This window comes from Sorex fumeus, unplaced genomic scaffold (assembly GCF_029834395.1).
Source record: "Sorex fumeus unplaced genomic scaffold, SorFum_2.1 ptg000061l, whole genome shotgun sequence".
Lineage (NCBI taxonomy): Eukaryota > Metazoa > Chordata > Mammalia > Eulipotyphla > Soricidae > Sorex > Sorex fumeus.
In genome coordinates this window covers 21,495,334-21,523,035 of record NW_026606118.1, presented here as the reverse complement: position 1 = coordinate 21,523,035, position 27,702 = coordinate 21,495,334, and the positions used below count along the sequence as shown (strand labels likewise).

General features: G+C 44.8%; 1 protein-coding gene across 1 annotated transcript; it reads right to left on the bottom strand.

Moving 5' to 3' along the window:
* Positions 1-685: 685 nt before the first annotated feature.
* FUCA2 (alpha-L-fucosidase 2) lies at positions 686-27,702 on the bottom strand. Its single transcript, XM_056126052.1, has 7 exons — positions 27,470-27,702; positions 22,078-22,265; positions 17,283-17,622; positions 11,660-11,870; positions 11,020-11,210; positions 4,305-4,413; positions 686-2,084 (listed from the first exon to the last, which is right to left on the bottom strand). The coding sequence occupies exons 1-7, from the start codon at positions 27,685-27,687 to the stop codon at positions 1,944-1,946; spliced, it is 1,398 nt and encodes a 465-aa protein (XP_055982027.1). The 5' UTR covers positions 27,688-27,702; the 3' UTR covers positions 686-1,943.

Below are 27,702 nucleotides of genomic sequence, written 5' to 3'. Positions count from 1 at the left end.
CTGAGTCACTTCAAGCTCCCAGAAGAGAACAACGCAGAGTCTCCTGCCCCCACGCCTGGCTCTCCTCACCAAAGCCCCTTGGAGGGGGGCGGGTTGAGTTTCCCTCCCTTCCCCGAGTAGAGCTCCGGCAGCTGAAGACCTCAGGAACCAGCCACATCCATGCTTAAAACCACTCTCCACATGCTTGGACGAGCCTCACGCATGAAGGAACCGGCAGAGGAACCCAGGTGTGCGGGACCTGGGGCTGAGATCTCCAAGGCTGCTCAGATTGGGACTGGGCCTCCTCCACCCATATCCCCCATCTTCCAGTAGCTGAGCAGTTACACCCACAAACTGCCCCCAGTGCCGTGTAATCCCATCACAGCCAAGACCCAGAGACTATAAAACTAAGCTCCTGGAAGCTCTGGGGACTCACTATTGTATAGTTCTCGCTCTCGGATAACCCAGCGGGCTACCGAGAGTATCCTGCCCACACGGCAGAGTCTGGCAAGCTCCCTGTGGTGTATTCGACATGCCAAACCCCAGTAACGATGATGGGTCTCATTCTCCAGACCCTGAAAGAGCCTCCAGTGTGGCACTTGCTAAAATCTCAGAACTAGAGCAAATGGAGACATTACTGGTGCCTGCTCGAGGAAATCGATGAACAATGGGATGACAGTGATACAGTGATTCACTTCAAAGAAAACACAGTAAGAATGATTATTTATTAGCACAGCTACAGGGGGCTTGAGCAGTAGTGCAGCAGGGAGGGCACTTGTCTTGCACGCAGCCAACTTGGGTTCTATCCCTAGCATCCCAGAGCACCATCAGTAGTAATTCCTGGATGCAAACTCAGGAGTGACCCCTGAGCACTGCCAGGTGTGGTCCAAAACAGCAAAATAATAATTTTTTAAAACCTCAGTTAGCCCCTCTACAAAAAAATTAGATCTGTAACCCAAATCCCACAGCCCTTTCACTACCAAAAAAAAGGAAAAAAAACCTGAAATAGATACTAAAATAGTAATGATCTGAACCGTGATTTTACCTGTCAGCTTTTCTGTATATTTTTAAATATAAATTTATTCCCAAGAGTGAAAAAGTAAATGGGGTAGAGCAGAAATGCAGTTCAGTGCTAGAGCACAGTCTACCCCCTCCCCTCTAAAGCACTGGCACCATTTCCAATAAAAAGACAAGTCCTTAGAAGCATTTGAAGTCTGGTGAAATGAATTACATGCTTAGCACTCATATCCATCTGCTAGGGCTGCTAGCAAAGTAGGTGCCTTAAACAGTAATTTTTGTTTGGTTGGTTGTTTTTTTTTTTGTTTGTTTGTTTGTTTGCTGACTTTTGGGTTTTGCTGTCTTGTCTTGTATGCCACAGGTGGCAGTGCTCAGGGCTTACTCTTGCACTCAGGGATCACTCCTGGCAGGGATCAGAGGACCATGAAGTGTGCCAGGGATCTAAACTTGGTGGGCTACATGCAGGGCAAGTGCCCTACCTGCTGTACTAGCTCTCTATGGCTTCCTTCTCCTCGATGGCTTCCTTTCCAAGGGAGTCATGTCCTGTCACGTAAGAGCCTCACCCTTACAATTCATTGCATATGGGACTCTATGAGCTATTAATCCAAAACCAGTCCCCTTGGGGGTTAAGACTTCAACATATGAGTTTGGCAAGAAGCACATTTTAGTCCTTAATACTGCCATCTCCTAGCTACGTTTCCAAAATTCTTGCGTCCAAATTTCTCTGGAAATATGCCCCAAATGAAGAAGCTTCCATGACAAAATGTACCAGAGAGTTCAAAATGGATCATTTCATGGGTAACTGGGGGGTGGGGGCAGGAGGGGGATGGTTTGAGGTGAATTGATTGACGAATACAAGGAAGAAAGGCTGGACTGCCAAAATAGCTACTGTACTTTTCTGAAGCAATTTTATGTTTACGTCACAGTCCAGTCCACTCCACTACAAATCAGCCCACATTCTTTAGTACCAGGGCCCATCCCCATTTACAAGGCAGTTCTTCAACGGTGAGCCGTGGCAGCTCTACCACAATGCCACCTAGCTTCAAAGGTGTCCAGGGAAGAGGCTGTCCGTGTCCCAGTAGTTTCACCTGTAATTGAAAATACAAAAAAAAATATATGTTTTTCAAGTGTATCTCTCATTGACCCACTTGCCTGAGATTTCTAAAAAAGCACTATAGTGATAGCACAGCGGGTAGGGCGTTTGCCTTGCACGTGGACGACCCAGGTTCAATTTCTCCACCCCTCTCGGGGAGTATCTACTGAAAGTATCTCACCCACACGGCAAAGCCTGGCAAGCTATCCATGATGTATTCCTTATGCCAAACAACAGTAACAACAAGTCTCACAATTTGTTGTGAGACATTACTGGTGCCCACTCGAGCAAATCAATGAACAGCGGGAGGATAGTGTTGGACAGTGTTGGATTTAGAGGTTCACAAGCTGTTTTAACCCTTAGTCTAAATAAGTGCGTACATCCTCTGCTGCTCTGAGGCAGGAAACTCTTAAAGTGTGCAGGAGCTGGGAAGGAGAATTGTAAAGCCTGAATAGTGTCAGGGTCAGGCAAATGCTAAAAAGCAGGGACGGCGACTCTGGAATCAATCTGTTCAATGAATGCCTGCTCAGTTCTCCTCAGACATGTTTGGTAAGAGGTTCACTCTCTCTGCAGAAGCTCTTTCTCCCCTGAATTTCCAACAACCTCCACCAATAACAAATATAGAAGCATGATCAATAGCTACTGTAACTCTTTCGTCTTATACCAAGTCCATTTAAATATATGTAGTTACCTACATATCTAGGGAAATCTTGAACCAGAACACTAGAGCAGTACGAAAGCAAAACCCATGAATTTCCCATCACAGTATCGATAGGGGCCAGAGAAAATGTAGACAAAATGTCATATCCAAGGCATTAAGCTATAATTAAGTAGGAGATTTGAACACCATAGTCTTATCTTCCTGATCAACCTTAAGTGTTAGAACAGGAATGCCAAAAGCAGAAATGAGCTGGGGCAAAAGTACAGTGAGTAGGGTGCTTGCCTTGCATGTAGCTCACTCAGATTTGATCCCAAACATCCCATATGATTCTCCCACCAGGAGTGATTCTTGAGTGCAGAGTCAGAAGTAAGCTCTGAGCACTGCCAAGTGTGGCCCAAAAAGCCAAAAAGAAAAGAAGAAAGAAAAAGGAAAAGCATATATATACATATATATATAAAAGCATATATATAATGGCTTCTTTAAGACATTGACTATATATATATATATATATATATATATATATATATATATATATAGTGGCCACTCCTATACTCTGATAATGTGGATAGCTATATATATATATATATAGTCAATGACTATATATAGTCAATGTCTTAAAGAAGCCACTATAAAATATACTAAGAAGACTCACACCAGCACACCAGGCCTGATTGCTACAACTGCTAGATTATTCTTTGCTTTACCTAAGACTTGTTAGGAATATAAAATAACAGGTCCATGATATCTTGTTTTCATTCAGATGTGTTCTGGGATGGCTACTGAAAATAATCTGAATTCCAATTGGATGGATAAAATCACTCAAGTGTAGGCAACCTCAACATTTAATGGGATGCTTAATGTCCCTCATTAGGATGAAGAACATCAGCTTACCTTCACATGCCAGAAACTTGTGTAGCTTTGGTGTAAGAATTTAGTTCTCTAGGAGATAAATTGCCAAACAGTTTGGGCAAATATTGCCAAGATGAAACGTTTTTGTTCTGGACCATACCCAGAAGTGCTCAGGGATCACTCCTAGTGGGGTTCTAAGGACAGAATGTGGTGCCAGGGATATTGAACCCAGGTTGGCCGTATGCAAGGCAAGCACCCTACCTGCTGTTCGATCACTCTACCACCATAATGAAACTTATTTTAAAATTGTCATAAATATACAAGAGGAAATGCATATTTAAACATTTTTTTAATTTTTCCTTTCAAAAATTGTGTTTTTAGTCAGGATCATCTACCAACAATTTCGAAGAAAATACCAACAATTTCAAAGAAAACAATTTCAAAGGAAGAGAGTCCAGGAGTCAGGGCACACAGGACACTCTTGTGGCCAACCCAGATTCCATCTCCGGTACCAGGTGGGCTCTGGAAAATCACCAGATGTGGCATTGTGGCCTGAGCAACACCACATCATGGCCCTCACTCCTGAGCCACCTGCCCAGTTGATGGGATATCACTGGGAGTGGTCCCCAACTCCTTAAGTTTTGCCTATGAGGCCCAAAATTAAATAAACAAAAAAATAATAATAAAAAATAAAATTCCTCTTACCTCTGTTGCCCCCTCAGTAGCTTTGGGTTCTCCAAGAGACAGTTTTCCTGATACAGGCCAATTTAGAAACATGGCGTAGACCAATTTTTCTTGAGGTTTGGATGTGTACCTGGTCAAAGGTAGGAATCACAGTGATGTTTCTCATCATGGGTTAAGTTTGGTAAAACTTAATAGAGGTTCTCCCATCTTAGTCAGTACTGATCAATGTCCTCACTGCTAGAGGAAAGGGAAAATAGCCCCATGGTAGCCTGCAAAGCCCCACTATTCCTTCCACCCAGTTACCAATACTGAAAGGGAAATTCGTGAAACAAGGACTTTTTGGAACAAGGACTGTCCTTCAACTGCCCCTTTTCAGGTAGCTTGGAAATAGGCAGGAGGAACGTGAGCTCCAGGGGAGGATACAAGAGCAGATGGTTTTCCACCTGCTGCTTCAGTTTCTTATGCTCCTACACTCAAAGGTCTGGGACAGTGCTGTGCTGAGCACTGTGCACCATGTAAGAGAAGCAACAGGAAACAAGGATGCGTATTTCCTGTTCTGAGCTCACACCAGAGGGAGGGAGGTGGCCACTGGCAGCAAATGTGAAGGTTTTGATCAGCAGGATTGAGCCATTTTAACAAGGGATCACATTACCCTCAGCAAGGAGCCTCTTTATGCAAATGATGCCAACCTGGGACTGAGAGAGAGAGAGAGAGAGAGAGAGAGAGAGAGAGAGAGAGAGCCGGGAGGATAGAACTAAATTTAATTACAGTTGAAATTTTAATCAAAGCCAAGACAGGGATGGATAATGGAGGGACAATGGAGCAAACATCCCCAATTGATGGGAACTTTTACGGATTACAGAATCTGACCCGGAGCAAGAACCAAAGAACTGAGAGGGCTAAGAGACAGAAAACAATCAAGGATGAGAACGATCAGTGGATCATAAATGCCTCAGAAGCTGAGTGCTATGTGGAGAGAGCTGAAATCTAAGAGATAGTGGCAGGATAGTAATAGAATACTGCAGAATGACATCATGCAAGAAATGCAGTTACTGGTAAGAGTCAGGCCTAAAGTATGACTAAAACAATGAGCAGCATGCTGGGGTGAGGGGTGGGGTGGGTGTAGCTCAGTGGGACAGCTTCTGTCTTCCATTTCCATGTGTAAGGCCAGGGCACCAAAGAAAGGGAAGAGAGCAGCAAAGGAGAGGGGACAAATTTCTGTAAGAGATTCCCTCCCCCCGCCCCCCCCCCCCCCCCCCCCGCCGCCCCTGGTGGCACGGTGGCCACTGCCTCAGAGCTTATTGGACAGTCAGGTATGAGACAGCGGTGACAGGGCAACTGTGGCCTCATGGGATGGGGGTAGGCGGCGAACTGGCATGTCCTTTCCACCCTGCCGAGGCTGAGAGTTGACCCCCACAAGTGGCTCTCCAGCACGGCCATAGCCCCAGAGGCACAGGAACCTAATTCGGAACCCACCAGTTTTTGGCAGAAATGTGAATGGACTATGCAGTAAGCTACGGCGCTGTGCCCCCACAGGAGGGAAAGGGTATCTGTCTCTTCTGCCTTCCCCCCCGCCCCCCCATGGCATGATGGCCACCGCATCAGCTAGTTTTGAGCTGGCAGTGATGGGGCAACTGCAGCTTCATGGGATAGGGGGGTGGAACCGGCACGTCCTTCTCACCCAGCCGAGACCACGAGTTGTCTCCCACAAGTAGCTTTCTGGCACTGCCATGGCACCAGACGCACAGAAACCAATCTCATAATTATCTGGCTATTGGCAGAAATCCCTCCAGACTTAATTAGTAAAACATCAGAAATCCAAAATTGCACTGCTGCAATAGCGGCCACACGACATCATATAGTCTTCATAATCAGCAATAGAAAACACATTATTTCATGATGCCTTTTCAGCAGGTTTGATTGTTGGGGGGAAATTCCAAATAATGATGGTGCATCTTTTGTCGAAATAATGAATATAATCAAAGTAGAGAGAGAGTTAAGTGGAAATCATCTGCCTCATAGGCATGGGGAGGGGTGGGATGGGGAGTATATTGAGGTTCTTGGTGGTGGAAAATATGAACTGGTGAAGGGATGGGTGTTTGATCATTGTATGAGTGAGACTGAAACCTGAAAGCTTTGTAACTGTTCTCACTGTGATTCGATAAATAAATTTTTTAAAAAATTCTGCAAGGAGAGAGGGACAGGAAACAAAAACATAGCGATAGTAAAATCACGCCTTACATTTCAGTGCATGCCCCATAGCATTTTGACTGAGAACACCGATATGAAAATCACCAGAATTCTGTTAAGAGTAGTTACAGGAGCAACAACTCATCGAGGGCGATAATCCAGAGTTTAACGGAGACCTGGTGACCTAGCTGGTCCAGCCAGGAAGGGCAGCCTGGGGCACCATCCTGGGAAGCCAAGCAGACAGGGCTTCTGCAGAGAGGAGGACAAGCAGGGCTTCTGGGGATATGGATCCAGCAGGAACAGACACAGGACTTTAAAGGCCTTAGTAAGTATCTTGGCTTTCATTCTTTTAATTTTATTTTAGGCATCGTGATTTGCGGTATTGATAATGGCAAGGTTTCCATGTATTAAACATTCCAACCCCATACCCTCCACCAGGGTCTACTTCCTTCCACTTTAGTGATATGCTCCATCCTAAAGACCTCTGTAGTGATATACTCCCTAAAGATTAGTTCTCAGTTTCTGCTGCCTTGGGGCAATTGTAATTTCCCTACTGTCCTCCTGTTGTTCATTGATTTGCTCAAGCGGGCCCAGTAATGTCTCCATCGTGAGACTTGTTGTTACTGTGTTTGGCGTATCGAATATGTCACAGGTAGCTTGCCAGGCTTTGCCATGCGGGTGAGATATTCTCGGTAGCTTGCTGGGCTCTCCAACAGGGGCAGAGGAATCGAACCTAGCTCGGCCATGTTGGCTGCATGCAAGGCAAACACCCTACCTGCTGTGCTATCACTCCAACCCAATTTCCCTACTACCCTACTATGCTTTTTAAAAAAATATATAATATACCCGTGATGTATTTGATATGCCAAAAACAGTAACAAGTCTCACCATGGAGACGTAACTGCTGTCCGCTCGAGTGAATCGATGACAATGGGAAAACAGTGACAGTGACAGTGACTATCCCACAGATGAGAGAAATCATTCTGCATCTATCCCACTCCTAAATTCATGCTCAGTATGATATTCTCCACGTCCATCCTCGTAGCAGCATTACACGAGTTCATCTTTCCTTAGAGACAAGCAAAAGTCCAAAGCATATCTTGGCTGTTATACATGCTTCTCGGATGGCCCAGCAGTCCACTCTCACGGCCAAGCCTGGCAAGCTCCCCATGGCATATTCAATATGCCAAAAAAAGTATTAATAACGGGTCTCATTCCCCTGACCCTGAATGAGCCTCTAATACAGCAGCATTGAGAAAGACGAGTAAGGAGAGGCTGCTAAAATCTCAGGACTGGGGGGCAAATGGAGATGTTACTGGTGCCCACTTGAGTAAGTCCATGAACTATAGGATGACAGTGATACAGTGATACAGTGATATCTTGACTTTTATCTTTACTGAGAGACGTGAACAGGATCCTGCTCGATGCAGTGACGTCCCACGGTCAAATGGAAGCAGAGAAGCAAATTCCAAAATCTCATAAACCAGCCTCTGGAAAATGCCTGCTGCTGCATTTTCTTTGGGATTTCTCCCCACATGCGTGTCCCCAAATTCTAAACGGGGTGGTGTCTAGATTGCCTTCTGTCAGAAAGTTGATGATTTGTTTTAAATCAAGTCAAGTCAGTTCCCCCAAAAAATTCAGTCTAATGTTTTAACTTCGACCTGCCCAGGTTGTATTCACCTTGGTGGGCAACACCGGGTGAATTTTTAGAGCCTCCCTTATATTACTCTTATTTATATATGTTAACACCATCTCCCCTCCTCGCCCCCGCTCGGCCAGGCTTCCCATCCTCAGAACTGTTATCTTCTAATAAATCTTCAAAATGACCAACACAAGGGAAAAGAGGAGCAGACACCTGCTATATGTTTCCTAGACGTTTTAGAAAACACAGAGTTGTTCCTTTGGCCACATACATACAGACTGACAGGTAAAATGATATGGTGGACATAAAGGGAATAAGCAGGGTTCAAAAGGAATGTGCCACAGGGGTTCCCAGGGCAAAACTGGGAGCGTTTCCAAGACCAGAATCCAGCATGCTCTTGGTGTGGATGCAAACAAATAAGGGCGAGACACTCGCCAGGAAAATGAATGCTCTGAGAGTCAGCAGAGTGTCCTGAAACGCATGAAGGAAAAATCTGTCCTCCCGTTATTCATCAATTTGCTTGAGCGGGCCCAGTAACATCTCCATTTTGAGACTTATTGTTACTGTGTTTGGCATATGAATACAACATGGGTAGCTTGCCAGGCTTTGCCGTGGGGGCGAGATACTCTCGGTAGCTTGCCTGGCTCTCCGAGAGGGGCGGAGGAATCGAACCCAGCTCGGCCGGGGCTGGAGCGATAGCACAGTGGGTAGGGCATTTGCCTTGCACTCGGATGACCCAGGTTCGATTCCCAGCATCCCATATGGTCCCCCAAGCACCACCAGAAGTAGTTCCTGAGTGCTGAAGGAAAATCATCAGAGGAAAAAAGGAAGTCAAAGAGAATGGATGTTAGGTGTCATCCTGCCTCACCCAGAAAAGCTCACTGCTGGAACCATTCTGAGCTGCTAGAACCCATTTCCTAGGAGCTCGTGGCATAAACAGTGTTGGGGGACTTTCTGTTGGTTGGTTTGGGGAGTTTTTGTTTATTTTTGCTTGGATTTTTTTTTTTGCTGATAGTGATTGGTGGTTGTGTTTGGGGACCACATCCGACAGTGCACAGGGCTCACTCCTGGCTCTGTGTTCAGGAATTTCTAGTGATGTAGTTTAGCAAACTATATATAGGCAGTGCCAGGGATTAAAAGACAGCTAGTCATGTGCAAGTCAAGTGCCTTAACCCCTGTACAATCTCTCTGGTCTCAAGACAGATGATTTTTAAAAAGTAAAAAGACCTCTGGACTATTATGAAAACAGACCTTCCCACATCAGAAACCAATATATTTATAAGTCTAATTTTGGTACTCAATGGGATATAAAACACTTGAAAACCCTGAGGCAGGACTTAAAAACAAACAACTGGTTAAAAGAACCAGAGAAATAGTACAGCAGGCTAGGAACTTGCCTTGCAGGGTTCTATAGTCCCTTGAGCTCTGTCAGGAGTGATCCCTGAGCACAGAATCAGGAGTAGGCCCCAAGCACCACTAAGTGTGGTCCCCCCACCCCCTCCCCCCAAAAAATACTATTTAAAGAGAACCAGAGAGCTAGATAGAACAGAAGTGAAAGCATTTGCCTTAAGATGTTGCTGACTCCTGAGCACTGTCAAGTGTAGCCCCAAATAAACCACACCCCCCCAATACAAATACTAGTTGAAAGAAGATAGCAATATGGACTCACTTAGGCTTGATTATGTTAGAATAATATGAAGAAATTATAATACTTTTAATCTAAACAATGCTACTATTTTGACTGATTTCTCTGTCCTCTGCCATTGCTTGCTTGCTAATTAGACATGATGCAACACTGGCAAAGTGGACTTTATTGATGCCAGGGCTGTGGCTCAGTGATATGGCACTTGGGTGAAGAATTGGACGGCATCCCCATCATCACAGGGGGAAAAAAAAAAGATGAAATGTACTTAACTAGGTAAATCAGAAGTAATCCCTTTTTTCTGCATTGTTTATAGTTTTTGTTAAAAGCTGACTACATTTCACTAAAATGTAGTTAGAGGGTGTCTAGAGATGATCTGAGCTCAGCCTGAAACAGTAAGCATTCAAAAACATTCTAATTTTTGGAGGCAAGAGAGACAGATGAAAGGCCTGGAGCACATGCCTCGCATATGCAATAGACCGAAGTATCAGACCCAGGATCAGCGGGGGTCACCCCCCAGGCCCTCGAAGAGCTGCTCGGGAGCCCTTCCCCAAAGGAGAACATGCTCATTTCTTCTAGAGCAAATAAAGTTTGGAAAGTATTTTGAATAGGTAGGCATTCTGGAAATTTCTTTTGGAGGAGGGAAGCCACCCCCCAATGGAATGCTGGTACTGTGTTCTGGGGACCATGCAGATGAAATCCAGGGCTCCCACATGCAAATCTAATCTAGCCCTCCAGCCAGATCTGTGAAAGCTTAAAAAGCTATTTGTTTTCCTTGGTCTTGGATATTTGTCTCATACTGAGGATTGGTCAATTATCGGAAGGTGGCCACAAGAGTGTCTGGGGGCCAATAGAGAAGGGACCAGTATGTCAACAAGAGTTAAAAATGATCATTTTGGACGGGAACTGAGTATGGAATGTAGGTAAAGGGATATACCTGATAACCTTTCGGTACCTGTATTGCAAACCATAAGGCCCAAAAGGAGACAGACAGAGAGAGAGAGAGAGACAGACAGACAGACAGACAGAGATGAGTGCCTATCACAGAGGTAGGCAGCAGGGAGCAGGGGGGAAACTGGAGACACTGGTGGCAGGTGGGAAATGTGCACTGGTGATGGGACAGGTATTGACTGAAATTCAAATCATGAACAGCTTTCTAAGTGTGTACCTTACTATGATGAATAAAAAAAATAGATAAATAAAATTAAATTAAAAAATTTTTAACCTCTGTTCAAATAGTAAATGGTACAAGAATGAATTACCACACATCCGGGGTGAGGCTGTCATTCTGGGATCTCCATGTCTGGGTTGCATAAATGGCTTCTCCATTGACTTTGAGCCAACTTCCCATTTGCCTCAACCGTTCCTCAAAAACTGGAGATATGATACCATCGGGTGTGGGTCCAATATTCATCAAGAGGTTTCCTCCACATGAAACTGTTTCTACAAGTTGCTAGAAAACATAATATGATTTTAGATTTTAAAATTCCATTGTGAATACTGCACTCATCTACATGAATTCGTATTAATATTTTTATTTATGTAGTTAGACATGCATACGTAGTTCCTGTGTGTTAGAACAAACATAAAGGACAGGACAATGTCCTGTGACTACAGACCTTTGTACTATATGAGTTACAAGAAGAATTCTCGCACATCAACATTTTTAAGAACCTGTTTGGGGGAGGAAAGTTGGGACAGTCTTGGTCTAACTTGTACTTGTGCTCAGGAACTGCTCCTGGCTGTGTGATCAGATGACCCCTGGCTGTGCTCAGGGGCCCTAATGCAATATGGGAGATAGAACCCAGATTGTCCACATGCAAAGCTAGCATCTTACCTCCTGAACTGTCCATCTGACCCCTAAGAATTTTACAGTAAAGGTTAAAGATTATTTTATTGTACCTTCACCAGTTCTTCAATTGTGAGATAGTCAGAGATGACAGCATTCCTCCGAAAGCCCCAGGAAAACTTGTCTATTGTCATACAGTTTTCCCATTTATGTGGCAGAAGATGTCCTGGGTTGTAACGGTCACTGCAGGTGTAATAGCCGCCATGCTTACAGATGCTACCAGCTGCCCAACGATCATTGGTGACGACTGTGTCTCGAACTGGGCTGAAACAGAAGGTATGTTTTATTTCCAAAAGAAATCTGGATTATTTGGGATGCCTAAGACTGATTAGTGAAGACCCAGAGAAATAGAGCTTACAAACGGAAGTTACTCACACTCAACCTCCAGGTCCATTACATGTGCCAACAGCCATCCCCAGTTCAATCCCCAGCACATCATATGGTCCCCCAAGCCTGCCAGGGGCGATCCCTGAGGGCAGAGCCAGGTGTAAGTCCTGAACACCTCTGAATGTGGCTCACTGCCAGTAAGTGCAGCCCCTGGCAAGCACCTTAACCTGCAACCTGATTCTTGGCTTCCAGTGAGCATCACAAGGAAAATGTTAAGTACCAGAGTCAGAAGTGTGTGTGAACTGGTCCCCACAGTAGCAAGAAAGGGGAGGGAAAGAACAGAAGATGAGAAGAGGGGAGATAGGAGAAGAAAGGAGAGGCGGGGAGAGGAGGAGAGAGGGGGAAAGGAGGGAGGAGAGAGGGGGAAAGGAGAAAGGAGAGGAGGAGAGGGAAGAGAAGGAGAACAAGGAGAGAATGAAGAGGAGAAGAAAGAAAAAGAAAGAAGGAGGAAGAAGGAGGAGGAGAAGGAAGGAAAAGGAAGGAAGAGGAAGAAGAGGAGTAGGAGAAGGAGAAAGAGAAGGAAGAAGGAAGGAGGAGGAAGAAGAGGAGTAGGAGAAGGAGGAGAAAGAAAAAGGAATGGGAGAAGGAGAAGGAGAAGAAGGAATGGGAGAAGGTGAAAGAGAAGAAGGAATGGGAGAAGGAGAAGGAGAAGGAGAAGGAGAAGGAGAAGGAGAAGGAGAAGGAGAAGGAGAAGGAGATAACTTAGTGGATACCAGAATGGAAAGGAGGAGAAAATGGGTAATTCAGGACCAAGCCAAGGAGAGAACCGGACTCTTACGATGGTGGAAATCACACAGTACTTGTCCACGTGGCTCTTCACTGATGCATATCTGAGCCTTACATGTTCTGACACTGTTACTTCCAGCTATGGATAGAATAAAACTACTTTCCCACTGTCAGTATAAAAGTCTAACTGAAGTCCACTCCAGAATAATAAATTGTAGCATATGGAATGAAAAGTTTTTGGATGTGAAGTTAAGTAGACCTGGGCTGGCTCTCTGCTGACCCAGCTCGGCCACTCTCTAAGCAAGTACCTACTCCCGCACACGCAGCTCTCATCAGAAGCCACAATCCACCTCCTGGCTTTATGGTGAATGGGTCCAAAGTGAATTACACTCAGAAATGCTTCTCACCTGTGATGGAGGAATCCTTCATACTTATAGTCTAGCCTTTCTCTTTCTCTTACAGTTGTGTCCAAAGTGGAAATAATAAAATGCACTCAGAAATTCAACTGTTGCCAATATGGAATGCACTGGGACATGAAATATCTCCTTAGCCTTAGTTATCAAATAATGATAAATAATTTAGAGGAGACAGTCGGGATTCACAAATGGCAGGAAATGGCCTCTGGTCTTTCCTCTGGGAATGAAAGTCATGGACGCTTAGTTTTAAGTATCTGTACTCCTGCCCTGTGTGGACCCGAGGAACATGGGAAAAACACACCCTCACTTTGAGAAGTGGCACCAAGCTGTTTTTCTTTAATTGAATCACCATGATGTATACAGCTACAAAGTTCTTCATGATTGAGTTTCAGTCATACAATTTCCAATCCCCATCCCTTCACCAGTGAATACTTCCTGCCACCAATGTTCCCAGTTTCCCTCCTGCCACGCCCCCCATCCTCCACCCCAGCCTGCCTCTATGGCAGACACTTTTCTTCTCGCTCTCTCTCTCGCTCGCTCTCTCTCTCTCCTAATTTTCCTTTATGCACTGTGGTTTGCAATACTGTTACTGAAAGGGTATCATACATATCACTTTACCTCCTTTCAGCACTCGGTTCTTGTACAGAGAAAACACTTCCAACTATCATTGTCACAGTGGTCCCTTCTCTGTCCTAACAACTCCCCATCCTCCTCCTATATGACAAGTTTCCTACCATGGACTAGTCCCCTGGCCCTTGCCCTTGTTTCCACTGTCTTTGGGTATTATTCACATATTGTGGTTTTGCATATATATATATATGTGTCTATATATATATATATAGAGAGAGAGAGAGCAATTATTCTATGTTCATTCCTCTTCCTGACTCATTTATCTACCTCTGACTCATTTCACTCAGCATGATACTCTCCGTGTCTATCCATGTATAAGCAATTTCATGACTTCATTTTTCCTAACAGCTGCTTAGTGTAGATATACTATAGCTTCTTTACCCACTCATATGTTCTTGGGTTGTTTCTAGATTCTAGCTATTGTGAGTAGTCACCAGGCTCTTTCTTGTACTTCTAATTGGCTCCAGGGCTGGAGCAATAGTACAGCAGATAGGGCATTTGCCTTGCAGGCAGCCAACCCAGGTTGATTCCCAGCATCCCATATGGTCCCCTGAACACTGCCAGGAGTAATTCCTGAGTGCAGAGCCAGGAGTAACCCCTGTGCATTGCTGGGTGTGAACCAAAAAGAGCAAAAAAAAAAAATTGGCTCCATACAGTTTAAAGTTTACTAGAGAAGCTCTGTCAGAACTTTGGGCACTAATGACACCACCAGGAACATGCTGGAAAACAAGAGGGCAAGCACAGGAACCGGGGAGAATGCTGCTGATGAATGAGAGAAGGCAGACAAGGAGACAAGGACTTGGTGGCAAAAGTCATTGAAGAGCAAAAGGATACCAGAGAAGAAATTAGAGGAACTTTGTGGGGAATCAACACAATTGCCAGAGTAGGGACCCCCCAGAGCAGAAGCTGAAAAGTTGGAAACCCAAAAAACTAAATGTCTCCCATGGTCTTGAATCTAGTCCAATCCTTCAAACTGATGAGTTTCAACCATTTCAAAGTTGTTGCTGTGTTATTCTTCCTTATTTTGAGCAAGAATGGCACATATTTGGGGCAGATGTTTGGGGGGCTCCTCCTGTCCTGAGAATTTTCTTTCTGTCCTATATTCAAGGAATATATGCCTTGAGGAAAGCAGGGCGTTACTGAAATCACCCAGATGTTATAGGAGACTGAACCCAGTTAAACGCTATCTACCCTTAGATTCTGATGCATTTCTTCTTCCATTGGTGCTGAGGAAACTACCTTGACTTTGATCAAACCTCAGTTTCATGGTTTTCTGATTGCATGTCCACAATATCATGTAATTTCTGAGCGCAAGGCCAGGAGTAATCCCTGAGCAACACTGGTGTGGCCCAGTCCCCGACCCCCCCCCAAAAAAAATTCATGGGAGGCGGGGCAGGATTTTGGCATGTGGATGCAGAGAATATTGCTCAGGTGGCCAATCAGACGACTGGTTAAAGAAGCTATGGTACATCTACACAATGGAATACTATGTAGCAGTTAGGAAAAACAAAGTTATGAAATTTGCCTATAAATGGATGGACATGAAGAGTATCATGTCGAGTGAAAGGAGTACAGGGACAGATTTAGAATGACTGCATTCATTTGTGGGATACTCCTGGTAGCTTAATTTGTGGGTGTCCACGGGGGCCACTCCCGAGGCCCAGACTGACCCACAGACCCAGGCCTGGGGGGCTGGGAAGAGACCAGGGGGCCAACAGGATTACGACTCTGGATGTGGTGTGGGTGAGAGCCCTCCCCATCCCAAGGGACCCAGCCGAAGCAGCCAACCTCCACTGCCCAACTATCGCCATGCTCCAGGCCACTTTCCGGATGCTCAAGCTGAGCCTCACTCAAGAATGAAGTCCCATGGAACCCAGATAATGCAAAACTTTGTGACCTCGGATTCTGGACTCAATGGATCAGAATAGAGATCCTCTGCCTGCTTCCCCCAGTCCCCAGTGACTCAGGGATCATACCTGTAAACCACACCCTGCCGGCACCAGATAATCTCCTCACCGGCCACCCTCCAGAACTCATGGATGCTCCTCCCAGATGGGAGTATAAAAGAAGACTCCCAGAACCATGCCACCGGACTCTGTGCCAGGATGTGGAACATGTGAGAGCTCTCCCCACCCCAAGGGACCCAGCCCTGCAGCCAACCTCCACTTCACAACCACCGCCATGCTCCAGGCCACTTTCCGGACCACAAAGCGGCCACAAGACACATTATAAGAGACTTCCTACCCATTCATGCCTCTCGGAGAGCCTGGCAAGCTACCAAGAGTATCCCACCTGCATGGGCAGAGACTGGAAAGCTCTCCGTGGCTTATTTGATATGCCAAATACAGTAACGACAATAGGTCTCATTTCCCTGACCCTGAAAGAGCCTCCAATAGTTGGGAAAAGACAAGTAAGAAGAGGCTGCTAAAATCTCAGGGCTGCAAGGAATAGAGACATTAATGGCACCCACTTGAGTAATACGATGTTTAACGGGCTGACAGTGATACAGTGATATATATATATATATATATATATATATATATATAATATATATATGAGACTAATAATCAAGGTGAGGGTAAACAAGGGCCAGGAGGACAGGTCAGTGGTTGGAAGCTTGCCACAAGAGTGTGCGGGGTGGGGTGAAGAGCACAGGGAAAGTGATGTACCTGATAACCTTTCATTATCTGTACTGAAAACCATGAGGCCCAAAAGGAAAGAGACAGAGAGAGACAGAGACAGAGACAGAGAAGAAAACTACCTGTCATAGAGGCAGGAGAGGAACTGGGACCATTGGTGGTGGGGAAAGTACACTGGTAAAGGAGAGATGGGTGTTGGAACATTATATGACTGAAATCCAATCATGAACAACTTTGTAAATGTGTATATCACTGTGATTCAATTTTTTAAAAAATGGAAAAAAATAAAATGCAATAAATACATTTTTAAAAAGTTTTGAGCTCATTAACGAATGACATATAAATGGCTAATAGAGCAAAAAACAACAACAACAAAGATAAGATGTGTGCTGAAAGTAGACTATGGACTGAACATGATGGCTACTTAGTACCCATATTGAGAACCATAACACCCCAAAGGAGAGAGAGAGTAGAAGGGAATGTGCCTGCCACAGAGGCGGAGGGTGGGGGGCAGGGAGAGAATGGGGAGGGGTTGGCGCCAAGGATAATGGGAACATTGGTGGTGGAGAATGGGCACTGGTGGAGGGATGGGTACTCGATCATTGTAGGACTGAAATGTAATCATGAAAGTTGTAAATCTGTAACTGTATCTCACGGTGATTCATTAAAAAATATTTTTAGAAAGACTCCTGTGTAAGTTTTCTTTCCTATAAAACTGGCCACTACCAATGGCAGCATGCAGCCTCTTTCAGGGTCCCCTGGCTCCCCCAGACCCCCTTGGGCAGGGCCAATTTCAGATTTCTCTCCAGACTGCAAACAAACCAAGTCCTGTCCTTACAGCACTGCAGGTCACTGCAGCAGTGTCCTGGCACACACACCTGTCATTGTAGAGCCACGCTAAGAAGCCTGTGCTGTTCCAGTAGGAATCTGGGGCGTCGCCATCGCCATCTGCCCACAGGACCTCAGGCTGGTACTTGGTCACTAATTTGTAAAGCTCAGGCTGCATCTTAGACACTGGGAACTGCCGCTTGAGAAATGAACTGGATGCATCGTCGAGGAAGAGTGGATGAAACCATTCAAAAAGAGAATAGTAGAGTCCAAAGTGCAGGTCGGTTCTGTTCCGAATGGCATTCTCAAGTTCCTTCACGATGTCCCTCTTTGGTCCCAAATCAACGGAGTTCCAGTTCCATGAACGTTCCGAACCCCACAAGGTGAAGCCTGAAACGGTGTATTAGAAACCTCGATGAGCTTGTCAGCTTTCTGCCAGTAAATTTCCACCACAGCAAACGCCAACCGAATGAGAGTGTACATATAAACGATTCTGTCTATAAACTGTTATTGAGCAGCATTTTTTCATAGTCTGCTTTTACCAAAATAAATGAGAATTTATTTTTTGGTTTTTCAGTGCTTGGGGGGCCCATGTGTTGCCCAGGATCAAACCCACATTTCCCAACTACAGATCATGCATTCCAGCCCTCTGTTTATCTCCCCAGCCCCTAAAATGTGAATTTTAACAAAGTAGAAATAAGGAATGGATAAATCATACAGGCAGTGAAAAGTCTGCCACTTGCCTTGCATGTGACAGACCCCAGTTCTATTCCTGGCACACATCTGGACTCCCCACCTCCAATCCCCGATCACTGCCAGGAGTCACTTCTGAGCACAGAGCCACTGCCAGCCCCTGAGGACCATGAGGTATAGCTCTAAAAGAAAAAAAAAATGTAAAATAAAGTAGAACTAGAGCTTTTAAAGGTCACTCTCAGGGAACCCCTTAAAAGTCAGATTGTGCCTGTACTTTTCCATATTAGAATGCTCGTTAAGACGCATCCCTGTGTCTGCACTGTTCCTGCCTGATCACAGCCACCAGTTTCATGGGGCTTGGTGCAGAATCAGCCACCAACAGCTGCAAATCATAGTTAAGTCAGAAACATCTGACTTAACTATGCAACAACCACATTAAATAATGATGACAGTGACTTAAACTGAAGAACCTACAAAACACTCTGATAATTCTTATTCATCTTCTAAACCAAAGGTCAAAGTATGTTTTCTGGGCCTGAGGGATAGTGCAGTGGGTAAAAGTGGCGGCTTGCCTTGCATGCAGACAACCCCGGTTCCATCTCTGACATCATATACGGTCCCCCCAGTCCCACCAGAAGTGATCTCTCAGCACAGAACCAGCAGTAATCCCTGAATACCACCAGATGTGACCCAAAAACAAACAAAATAAAATATGTTCCTGCTTCCAGGATTACATCTTTCATAGTATCACAAATCCTAGGACACTGGTGATTCACATGGAGCAAACCTTTTAGCCTTGTCATTCATTTAACATGTTGACTCTGCACTGCAATTTGTGTTAACTAAGTCACAGCCAAGTGTGGTATGTGCCAGTATCAACAGGTTCACCAAGACTGAGGAGGCTGGACACTATTCCCCGGAAGCTTTGTACCTTAAAAATATCTACTGGGGCCAGAGCAACAGTACATCAGGGGTGGGGGGTGAGGGGTGGTGTTTGCCTTGCACAAGTTCCACCTGGATTCAATCCTGTGCACCACATATGGTCCCCTGGACGCCACCAGGAGGAAGCACTGAGCACCACCAGGCTGGGAAGATAGTACAGAGACTAGGGCACATGCAAGATGACACAGAGAAGTCCCTGACACCACATGGCCTCTTGGTCATCATTAGAGGTGGTCCTGAAGATCCCTGTCACTACAGGGCCTGAGGATCTACAGGTCTTTGCATTGAACTGATAGCCTGGCTGACCAAGTATCACCAGGAGTGGCTGGCACCCAGTTCATCTGAGCAACGCTTGGAAGGACTCCCAACAAAATTAATTAAGTATACCCACTATTTGTAATCTTCTCCTACTCTAAAGTGTAAGGGTCAATGCACTCTTGAAACTTTCTGAAAGTGAATTGCCTACCAACAAAATGGATGAGACCATTTACTATTATGAGAAAAATTACAATCATTTGAAAAAATTCATATTTCTCAGGAATATGCATTTAGAGCCTGATGTTTCTATATAATATGAGTTGGGGATGAGGCTCTGTGATAAAGTCCATGTATAAAGCAACAGGATAAACATATATAAATATATACATGTATAATTCTATCAACATACTGGAAGCTATGGGCAGCCCAAAATACTATAAAAATCACATAAAAACATTCAACGTTTTTAGTCAGCACCCAGGAACATAAGTGCATTGTCATCATTACACTGAATCTTAAAGACTCTGAAGATTTTCACACCCATTTTTAGTGAACTACAAATTAGGGCAAGTCTAAGATTGACTCTAGATTCATTTTATAGATGCTCTTAAAACAGTTCACATTTATTCCAAAGGTGTTTGTGTAAAGCTTCAAAACAGAGTTAATATTTAGAACCTTATTTCGAAGGGTTTGACTTGATCTGCCTCAGTGACAGGTGGCCCTTGACTCCCATGGTCTCTCACTCAGATGCACCACAGTACACTCATAGCACATTCATCTTCCATGCTAATGCAACACAATGATACTCCCTCAGTGTAGCTTTGTTATTGGCAACAAGAACATCTGACTTCATGAGGCCTAGAAAATTTATAAATGTGGTCCATCGTCTGTCCTCACAGTATGATTCAGTTGCCGTCTTTGTTCCTCAAATAAACCCACTGTCTAATAATACTTTATGCCACACAGCTTGTAAAAGTCCCTAGACAGCAGGAAACCAACATGTTCATAAGCAAATACACTTTATAAATATCCATCTCAGCAGGAGAAACATTCATAAGAAAAAGTCTTCAAAAGATTACAATGTGACCGAAGGGAGAAAGTACTAAGGTAATTGCAGGCTTTTGGTTTGGATTCTTCCCAATTCCCTGCTCTTCCCTGGGGATGCGGAATGGGGTGGGGATGGGGAAGACTAAACAAAATTTTTCTTTTCTTTCCTTTTTTTATTTTGAGGGGGGGGATGCATATCTGGCATTGCTCAAGAGTAATTCCTGACTCTGCACTCAGGAATAACTTCTGGTGGTGTTCAGGGGGCCATATGGGATGCCTGAGAACAAATCTGGGTCAGCCCAGCATGTATGGCAAATGCATTACCTGCTGTACTATTGCTATAACCCCTAAATAAAATTTCTTATAAGGTCCAGGAGATAGTTCAGTGGTTAGGGCATATACTTGGCACTATATGGTTCCCTGAGCATCACTAGGTACAGACTTGGAGACCCCCTGAACACCACTGGGGTGGCCCTAAGAGCCTCCAGCACTTCTGGGTGGCCCATGGCCCACTGACCAAGAATCACAATTTGGGTGGCTGGGACTCCTAAGCTTGGGAGGCCAGAGAGAGAGAGACACAGAGAGAGAGAGAGAGAGAGAGAGAGAGAGAGAAGTTTCTTATTAAAAGACAAAGATGATCATGCAAAGGAATTGTCAACTATGGTTGGTACAACAGCAATCCTTCATTTTATATATACTTTTTTTCCTTTTGTCTGATGTGTCACACCCGGCAATGCTCAGGAGTTACTCCTGGCTTTGCATTCAGAAATTATTCCTAGCAGTGTTCAGGGAAAGATATGGGATGCCGAGGATCAAACCTGGGTCAGCGGCATGCAAGGCAAAAGCCCTAACTGCTGTACTATTGCTCCGACCTCTACAGATACATGATTTTACACTGGAATGTATCCAATTAAAATGTAGGATTATGAATGATGGTTACATTTCTATGTCAGCTTGACCAGGTAATAGAGTGTCCAGGTATTCGGTTAAAAACTGCTCTGGGCATGCACATGAGGGCATTTCTAACCTGAGACTGACATATAAACAAGTAGGCCAGAGTCAAACAGATTGTTATTCCCCCAATGTGGAGGCCTCATCTTGCAGTAGGATAAAAGGTTGTGTCATAAAGAATCCTTTCTCTCTGCCAGTCTTCAGGCTGAGACAGCAATCTCCCCCTGCCCTTAAACTCTACAATTTACACCATCAACTGCCTGGTTCTCAGGCCATCCTAGACCACCTGCTTTCCTGGATCTGGATTTCTCAGCCTCCATAATGGTGAGGGTCAATTTCTTAGAAAAAAATCTTCCTAAGTATCACACTTCCTATTTGCTCTGTTTCTCTAGAGTACCTTGGTTAATATAATCTCTATTTTTCCTTATGTCTTTCAAATGCCTTTGGTGCCTCTGGGCACCCCAGAAGCTCCACGTAGGTACTCTGGGTCATTTTCATCATAAACAAATTATCCACCATTGGACAGAGAACTGACTATAAAGATGCAGCTAGCTGTATCCATAGACTATAGAAATTAGAGATAAACCCCCCTTGTGCCTTCCAAAATGCATTACAGAAGAGGAATGAAAGGAAAGAGTTCCAATTATATACTTCAAATGGCTTTAATCAAATATTGGAAATGTTGTTAAATAAAATACAAGGGGTTTGAACATCATTCATTATTTTTTCTATCATATGATGATAGGCCTGATCTTTCACACACACAATGGCCCTCAACTGGGTGGAGCATGTTTTTTCTTGACTTAGAAGCAAATGCCCGTAGTCACTAAGAGTTGATCCTAAGAAGGCTCTCCCTACATGAGAATTGATGGCCTTGCTTTTATTTCTTCTTCCAACAGACCACCTTTACCTATTACAACCATTACCTGGCTTTCAAGAATTGTACCAACTTACCTTCATGATGTTTGGAAGTTAATACAATATATTTGGCACCAGAAGCCTGAAAAAGATCTGCCCATTGACTTGCATCAAAAAATTTTGCTGTAAATAGTGGTCCAAAATCTCCATATTTGAAATCAGGAGGATAATTGTTTTTCATAAAGTTCACAAACTTTGGAATCTTTTCCTTTTGCCAATACCACCTAAGGGGAGGAACAGAAACAATGAAAACATGCATGAAAGCACTTTGAAAGCATTGCCCAAGCTCCCTTGACTAATTCCTCTTTCTCAAATACTATCCAACTTTCTTTCTCAGTTCTCCATTAACTCAACTTTGCCTTTAAATTAGAGAAACTTTATGGATACCCAAAGAGAGGACATGGTTACATGTTTACATGTGTGGGACCCCATATAGACTGAGGGAGCCCTGAGGTCCACCAAGATATGACCCTGGTGTTTCCCAAGAACTTCTGCAGTAGTCCAAGCGGTTCTGAGCATCACAGGGTTCAAGTAGTCCCACATCCATAAACTCTAGCTTTGAACTATGATCCTGAGTAGCTGAGTGTGTAAACTCAAAAAAGACACAGCAGCGGCAGCGGCTCTGTCTCTCCCACTGCCCGCGTTCGGTAGTCTCACGCCACTTCCCCCAACCCCAGGGAGGTCGATGGCGAAGGACAGGTGAAGGAAGGAACAAGGGCCAGGCTGGTTGGTCTTAGTTGCAGCTTATTCCATTCCCATCTCCATTCTCCTCTGATTCTCCTCCTGCTTCTTCCTCCCCCATGCTACTTCATTCTCCTTCTCGATCCCCCTTCATCCTCCTTCTCTGGAGTCTGGATTCTGATTCTGCTCCCCTTTCTCCTCTTGCTTTGGAGTCTGGATTCTGATCCTCCAGCCCACTCTTACAGTCTAGTTAAATTACAAAGCATGAGGGGTTGGGGCTTACACATAGGTGTGGTCACAATAGGGTAGAATTCTTTCCCTGGGAGTAGGCCCTGTGCATAGCCGGGTGTGACCGAAAAGGGAAAAAAAATGAATTACAAAAGAAAACGCATATGCACTCATTCTGAGAAATGTTACATTGAACATAAACAGTTGGGACAAAGCTACTTGAGGAAAGTTGTATTAAGCAGAATTATACATTTTAGATAAGTTGAGCAGTAATTATCCTCAAGAAATAGACGCAAGTCCATCTCTAACTCCTCTTCTGCTTTTTTTCTTCACCCCGCCTTTCAGAACACGATCTCTACAGAATGCACCAAGCCATCCATCAGTGTTACTCTGCCCAGAGAAAGTCAGGTCCTTCTTCCTGATGGGAAGACTTCACTGAAAGCCCTATGACATCACAGGCATTCTGGTTTGATGCCCTAAAATCAGATAAACACTTTTCTAGCTTACATCTCAACCATGGTATAGCCATACTGGCCAATAACACTGGGGACAAAAGTCATCTTAGAGACTCTAGCAATGGTTTCCTCCCTATAAACACAGCCTACTTGCTTCTTGGGCAGGAGTTTGTGAAGATAGGATAGATGGGCAACATCACGTGACAATAGACTGAGGATAAGAAAGATCCTGTGTCTTTAATAACATCCACAAGCCGACTTCCTCTAGATTTCTCATTGTGGATGAAAATAGGACCCTATTATTACACACGTGATTGAAGCTTTCTATACATTTTTTCTTTTTTTTGCTTTTGGGGTCACACTCGGCAATGCACAGGAGTTACTCCTGGCTCATGCACTCAGGAATTACTCCTGGTGGTGCTCAGGGGACCATATGGGATGCTGGGAATCGAACCCGGGTCGGCCACGTGCAAGGAGAACACCCTACTTGCTCTGCTATTGCTCCAACCCTGCTTTCTATACTCTTTAAGTGAAAGTACCCTAACTGACCCACAGAGATGTTTTTTGTGTTTATTTTGACTAAATAAGACTGTGCTCAGGAATTACTCGTGCCTCTGTGCTCAGGGATCACTCCTCGAGAGGCTCAGGGGACCATATGTGGTGCCAGGAATTAAACTCCAATCATGCAAGTGCCTTAACCACTGCATTATCTTTCTGGTATGATCTTTAAGCAGAGAATTAGGAGTCATCCCTGCACACAGAGTCAGGAGTAAGGCTGAGCACAGCCAGGTGTTGCCCAAAAAAAAAAAAATTAAAATTAAAATAATTAAGATAAAAATGAACTACAAAAGAAAACGTGTGATGAGGTGCCAGTGCCCCAAAGTGAACAGGAAAGTCAAGTTAGCAGAAAAGCAGCTGCTAAGAGATAGCTGGAAAGCAGGGAGAGACACTCCAAGGACATAGGACAGGCTGCCCAGAGAAAACCCAAGTCCAGGCGAGGTAGCTATCAAGGGCTCTTTTCAGCTGGCAAGTAAAAACATTCCTTTAACCATCCAAGGCTAACCAGCATCTAGCTACTGCACTGTAAAGGTGTCTGCAAGCATTAGCTATTGAGAAAGTTGATGAATGTAGCAAGCAGAGTTTGATAAGAAATGTTTAAAATTTACCCAGGACTTGGCCCTAGGGGCTCTTTGTTATCCTGAGACCCTAGCGCTCAGGCCCTGCAGGCTAATAAAAGCTCTTTAATTTGACAAACAAGTCTGTTGTAGGCAATTCTCACCCAGCAACAAAAGCAAGTTGAACAAAGATAACAATTTTTGGTTTTCTCCCAGTTAAGTTTAATTTAAAGCTGTACTCTTGGGCTAGATCGATAGCACAGCAGGTAGGGTGTTGGCCTTGCACGTGGCCGACCAGGGTTCAATTCCCAGCATCCCATAAGGTCCCCTAAGCACCGCCAGGGATAATACCTGAGTGCAAAGCCAGGAGTAACCCCTTTGCATCACCGGGTGTGACCCATAAACAAAAGGGAAAAAAAAAGCTGTACTCTCCAGCTCAGAGTGATTCAGACCAGAAGAAAAGAGGAACTTGTTGTAAACTTTACATCATTTTGATTTGTATTTGCACTGTCATTAAGGACAGCAGAGATAAACTCATCCCTACCTTTGAGAATCAGAGAATCAAACTGGGCTGATCACCAAAGGTTTAAATGGGCTGGAGCAATAGCACAGCAGTAGGGCATTTGCCTTGCATGCAGCCAACATGGCCGACCCGAGTTCGAGTCCTCCGCCCCTCTCGGAGAGCCCGGCAAGCTACCAAGAGTATCTCGTCCACACGGCAGACCCTGGCAAGCTACACGTGACGTATTTGAAATGCCAAACACAGTAACAACAAAGTCTCCAATGGAGACGTTACTGGGCCTGCTCGAGCAAATTGATGAACAATGGGAGGACAGTGACAGTGACAGTGACCGTTGAGAATCAGAGAATCAAACTGGGCTGATCACCAAAGGTTAGCGAACACAAAAGGAAACCTTAATTCTTAAACAGTGATTAAGAATTTTCAATGGGCACTGATGGAGGGACAAGTACTCGATCACTGTATGACTGAAACATAAGCACGAAAGTTTATAAGTCTGTAACTGTACCTCACAGCGATTCATCAAAAAATAGAAAAAATAAATAAATAAAAAAATTTAAAAAAGAATTTTCTACAGGGTTAAAGCATTTCTAAGATATCAGAAATAGATATCATTTTGTTTTGTATTAGTGTAGCAGGAAAATCAGAAGCAGATGTGGGATGCTAGAGGCAGAACTTCCGAGTGACCATGAGTGCCAAGGTGTGTGTGTGTGTGTGTGTGTGTGTGTGTGTGTGTGTGTGTGTGTGTATTCTTCCATTATAATGGGTTTTGTTGAAATATCCTAAGTCAACAAAGCATTTTATTTATTTGTGTTTTTTGGTTTGCAAAATGCACAAATAAATACACTTGGTGATGCTCAAGGCTTACTTTGGCTCTGTAGTCAAGGATCACTTCTGGCCCTGATACTGAGGATCAAATCCGGTCAGCTGCATGCAAGGTAAGTAAGGTAAGTGCCTTATGTGCTATACTATCCCCCATCCCAAGAAAGCATTTAATAATCTTCTGTTGTTCAGCCTAACTGCTCAGAACAATTAGAATTTTAGCTATTTACAACTTTAGCCTAGCGATAGCACAGCGATAGGGCATTTGCCTTTCATGAGGCCAACTCGGTCGACCCGAGTTTGATTCCTCCGCCCCTCTTGGAGAGCCTGGCAAGCTACAGGGAGTATCTCTCCCTCATGGCAAAGCCTGGCAAGCTACCTGTGTTGTATTCGATATGCCAAACACAGTAACAAGTCTCACAATGGAGACATTACTGGGCCCGCTGGAGCAAATCAATGAATAACAGCTGGACAGTTCTACAGTGCTACAACTTTAGCCTAAAGTTGGACAAAATCACATAACAAACGTCTATAACAAGACACTGAATATCTCCTGTAACTGATTAAATATTGCACTGAAAGTAAATAACAGAATGCCCTAGTTTTAAAAAAAAAAAAAAAAAACACGCCCCCAGGTCCCACCACTGTAGAACTGAAAATCTTAGTACAAGCTTTTGCCAGCTGGAGACCACCTGATATATACCACATAATGTGACCAGTAAAAAGTAGATTAAATAAATACACTGGTTTCTTATTTTATGCATATGTAGATAAATATATTTCATGGCAAAATCAGTAACAATGAAACAGCTGCAAGTTGTAAGCCCATTTTTCAGTAAAATTTCCAAGTCAAAAACCTAAAGAATAATTTTGGGGTGCATCTTTCGGACCAAAGTCAATCAACGACTAGGTCTTCGGGAAGGGGCAATACTCTAGAACTCTATTCCTTTCTTCCTTTTTTTAAATTTTTTTTTTTTTTTTTTTGCTTTTTGAGTCACACCTGCTGATGCTCAGGGGTCAGTCCTGGCTCTGCACTCAGGAATCATTCCTGGCGGTGCTCAGGGAACCATATGGGATGCTGGGAATTGAACCCGGGTCGGCCGCGTGCAAGGCAAACGCCCTACCCGCTGTGTTATCGCTCCAGCCCCCTCTATTTCTTTCTTTAAAACCCCTAGAGCCACACACAGTAGCAACGTGGGCCCAAAAGCGTGCAGAGCTGAACCAAGACTTCACAGAGCCTTCTCCGAGGTGTGACTTCAGGCTGGCAGGTCTGGAAACGGACCTGCAAGAAAGAACCTGTGCCTCCAGGCCCGCCTCTGGGTTTCCAGCTTCGGGGCTGGTCAGTACCAGCGCGACCACCCGTGGCCGACGCTGTGGCCAGATCCCGTGCAGCCCGCCGGGACAGGGATGAAACCGTCCACGCTGGAGACCAACCATCGTGCACACTGACGCCCCCCCCCCCCCCACCGCCCCAAGTGCCCCCAGCACCGAGAAGCTAAGGCGGGTGAGAGGCTGGGGAGATGAGGGTTGGGGACACCGGGGACACCCTCCCTCCCCTCCATCCTCCGGGATGGGCACGGAGGGGGTAGCCGGGGGCGGGAGCTTACCAGAACCATTCGCTTCCAAAACCGGGCACGGAGTACACGCCCCAGTGGATGAAGATGCCGAACTTGGCCTGGTCGAACCAAGCGGGCAGCGGGCGGCGGTCCAGGGACTCCCAGGTGGGGTCGTAGCGGGCGGCGCCGCGGGCGTCGGGCAGCAGCAGCAGCAGAAGCAGCAGCAGCATCACCAGCAGCGCCAGCCCGGGCAGCAGAAGGGGACGCATGGCTGCAGGTACCAC

What these genes read in the sequence shown, in the direction of transcription:
- FUCA2 (XM_056126052.1), bottom strand. Translation starts at nt 27,687, where the DNA reads ATGCGTCCCCTTCTGCTGCCCGGGCTGGCGCTGCTGGTGATGCTGCTG. An exon ending in GCGTGGCTCTACAATGACAG is followed by an intron (nt 11,871 to 17,282) that starts GTGTGTGTGCCA and finishes CTTCTGTTTCAG; the next exon opens with CCCAGTTCGAGACACAGTCG. An exon ending in CTACTGAGGGGGCAACAGAG is followed by an intron (nt 2,085 to 4,304) that starts GTAAGAGGAATT and finishes TTTCAATTACAG; the next exon opens with GTGAAACTACTGGGACACGG.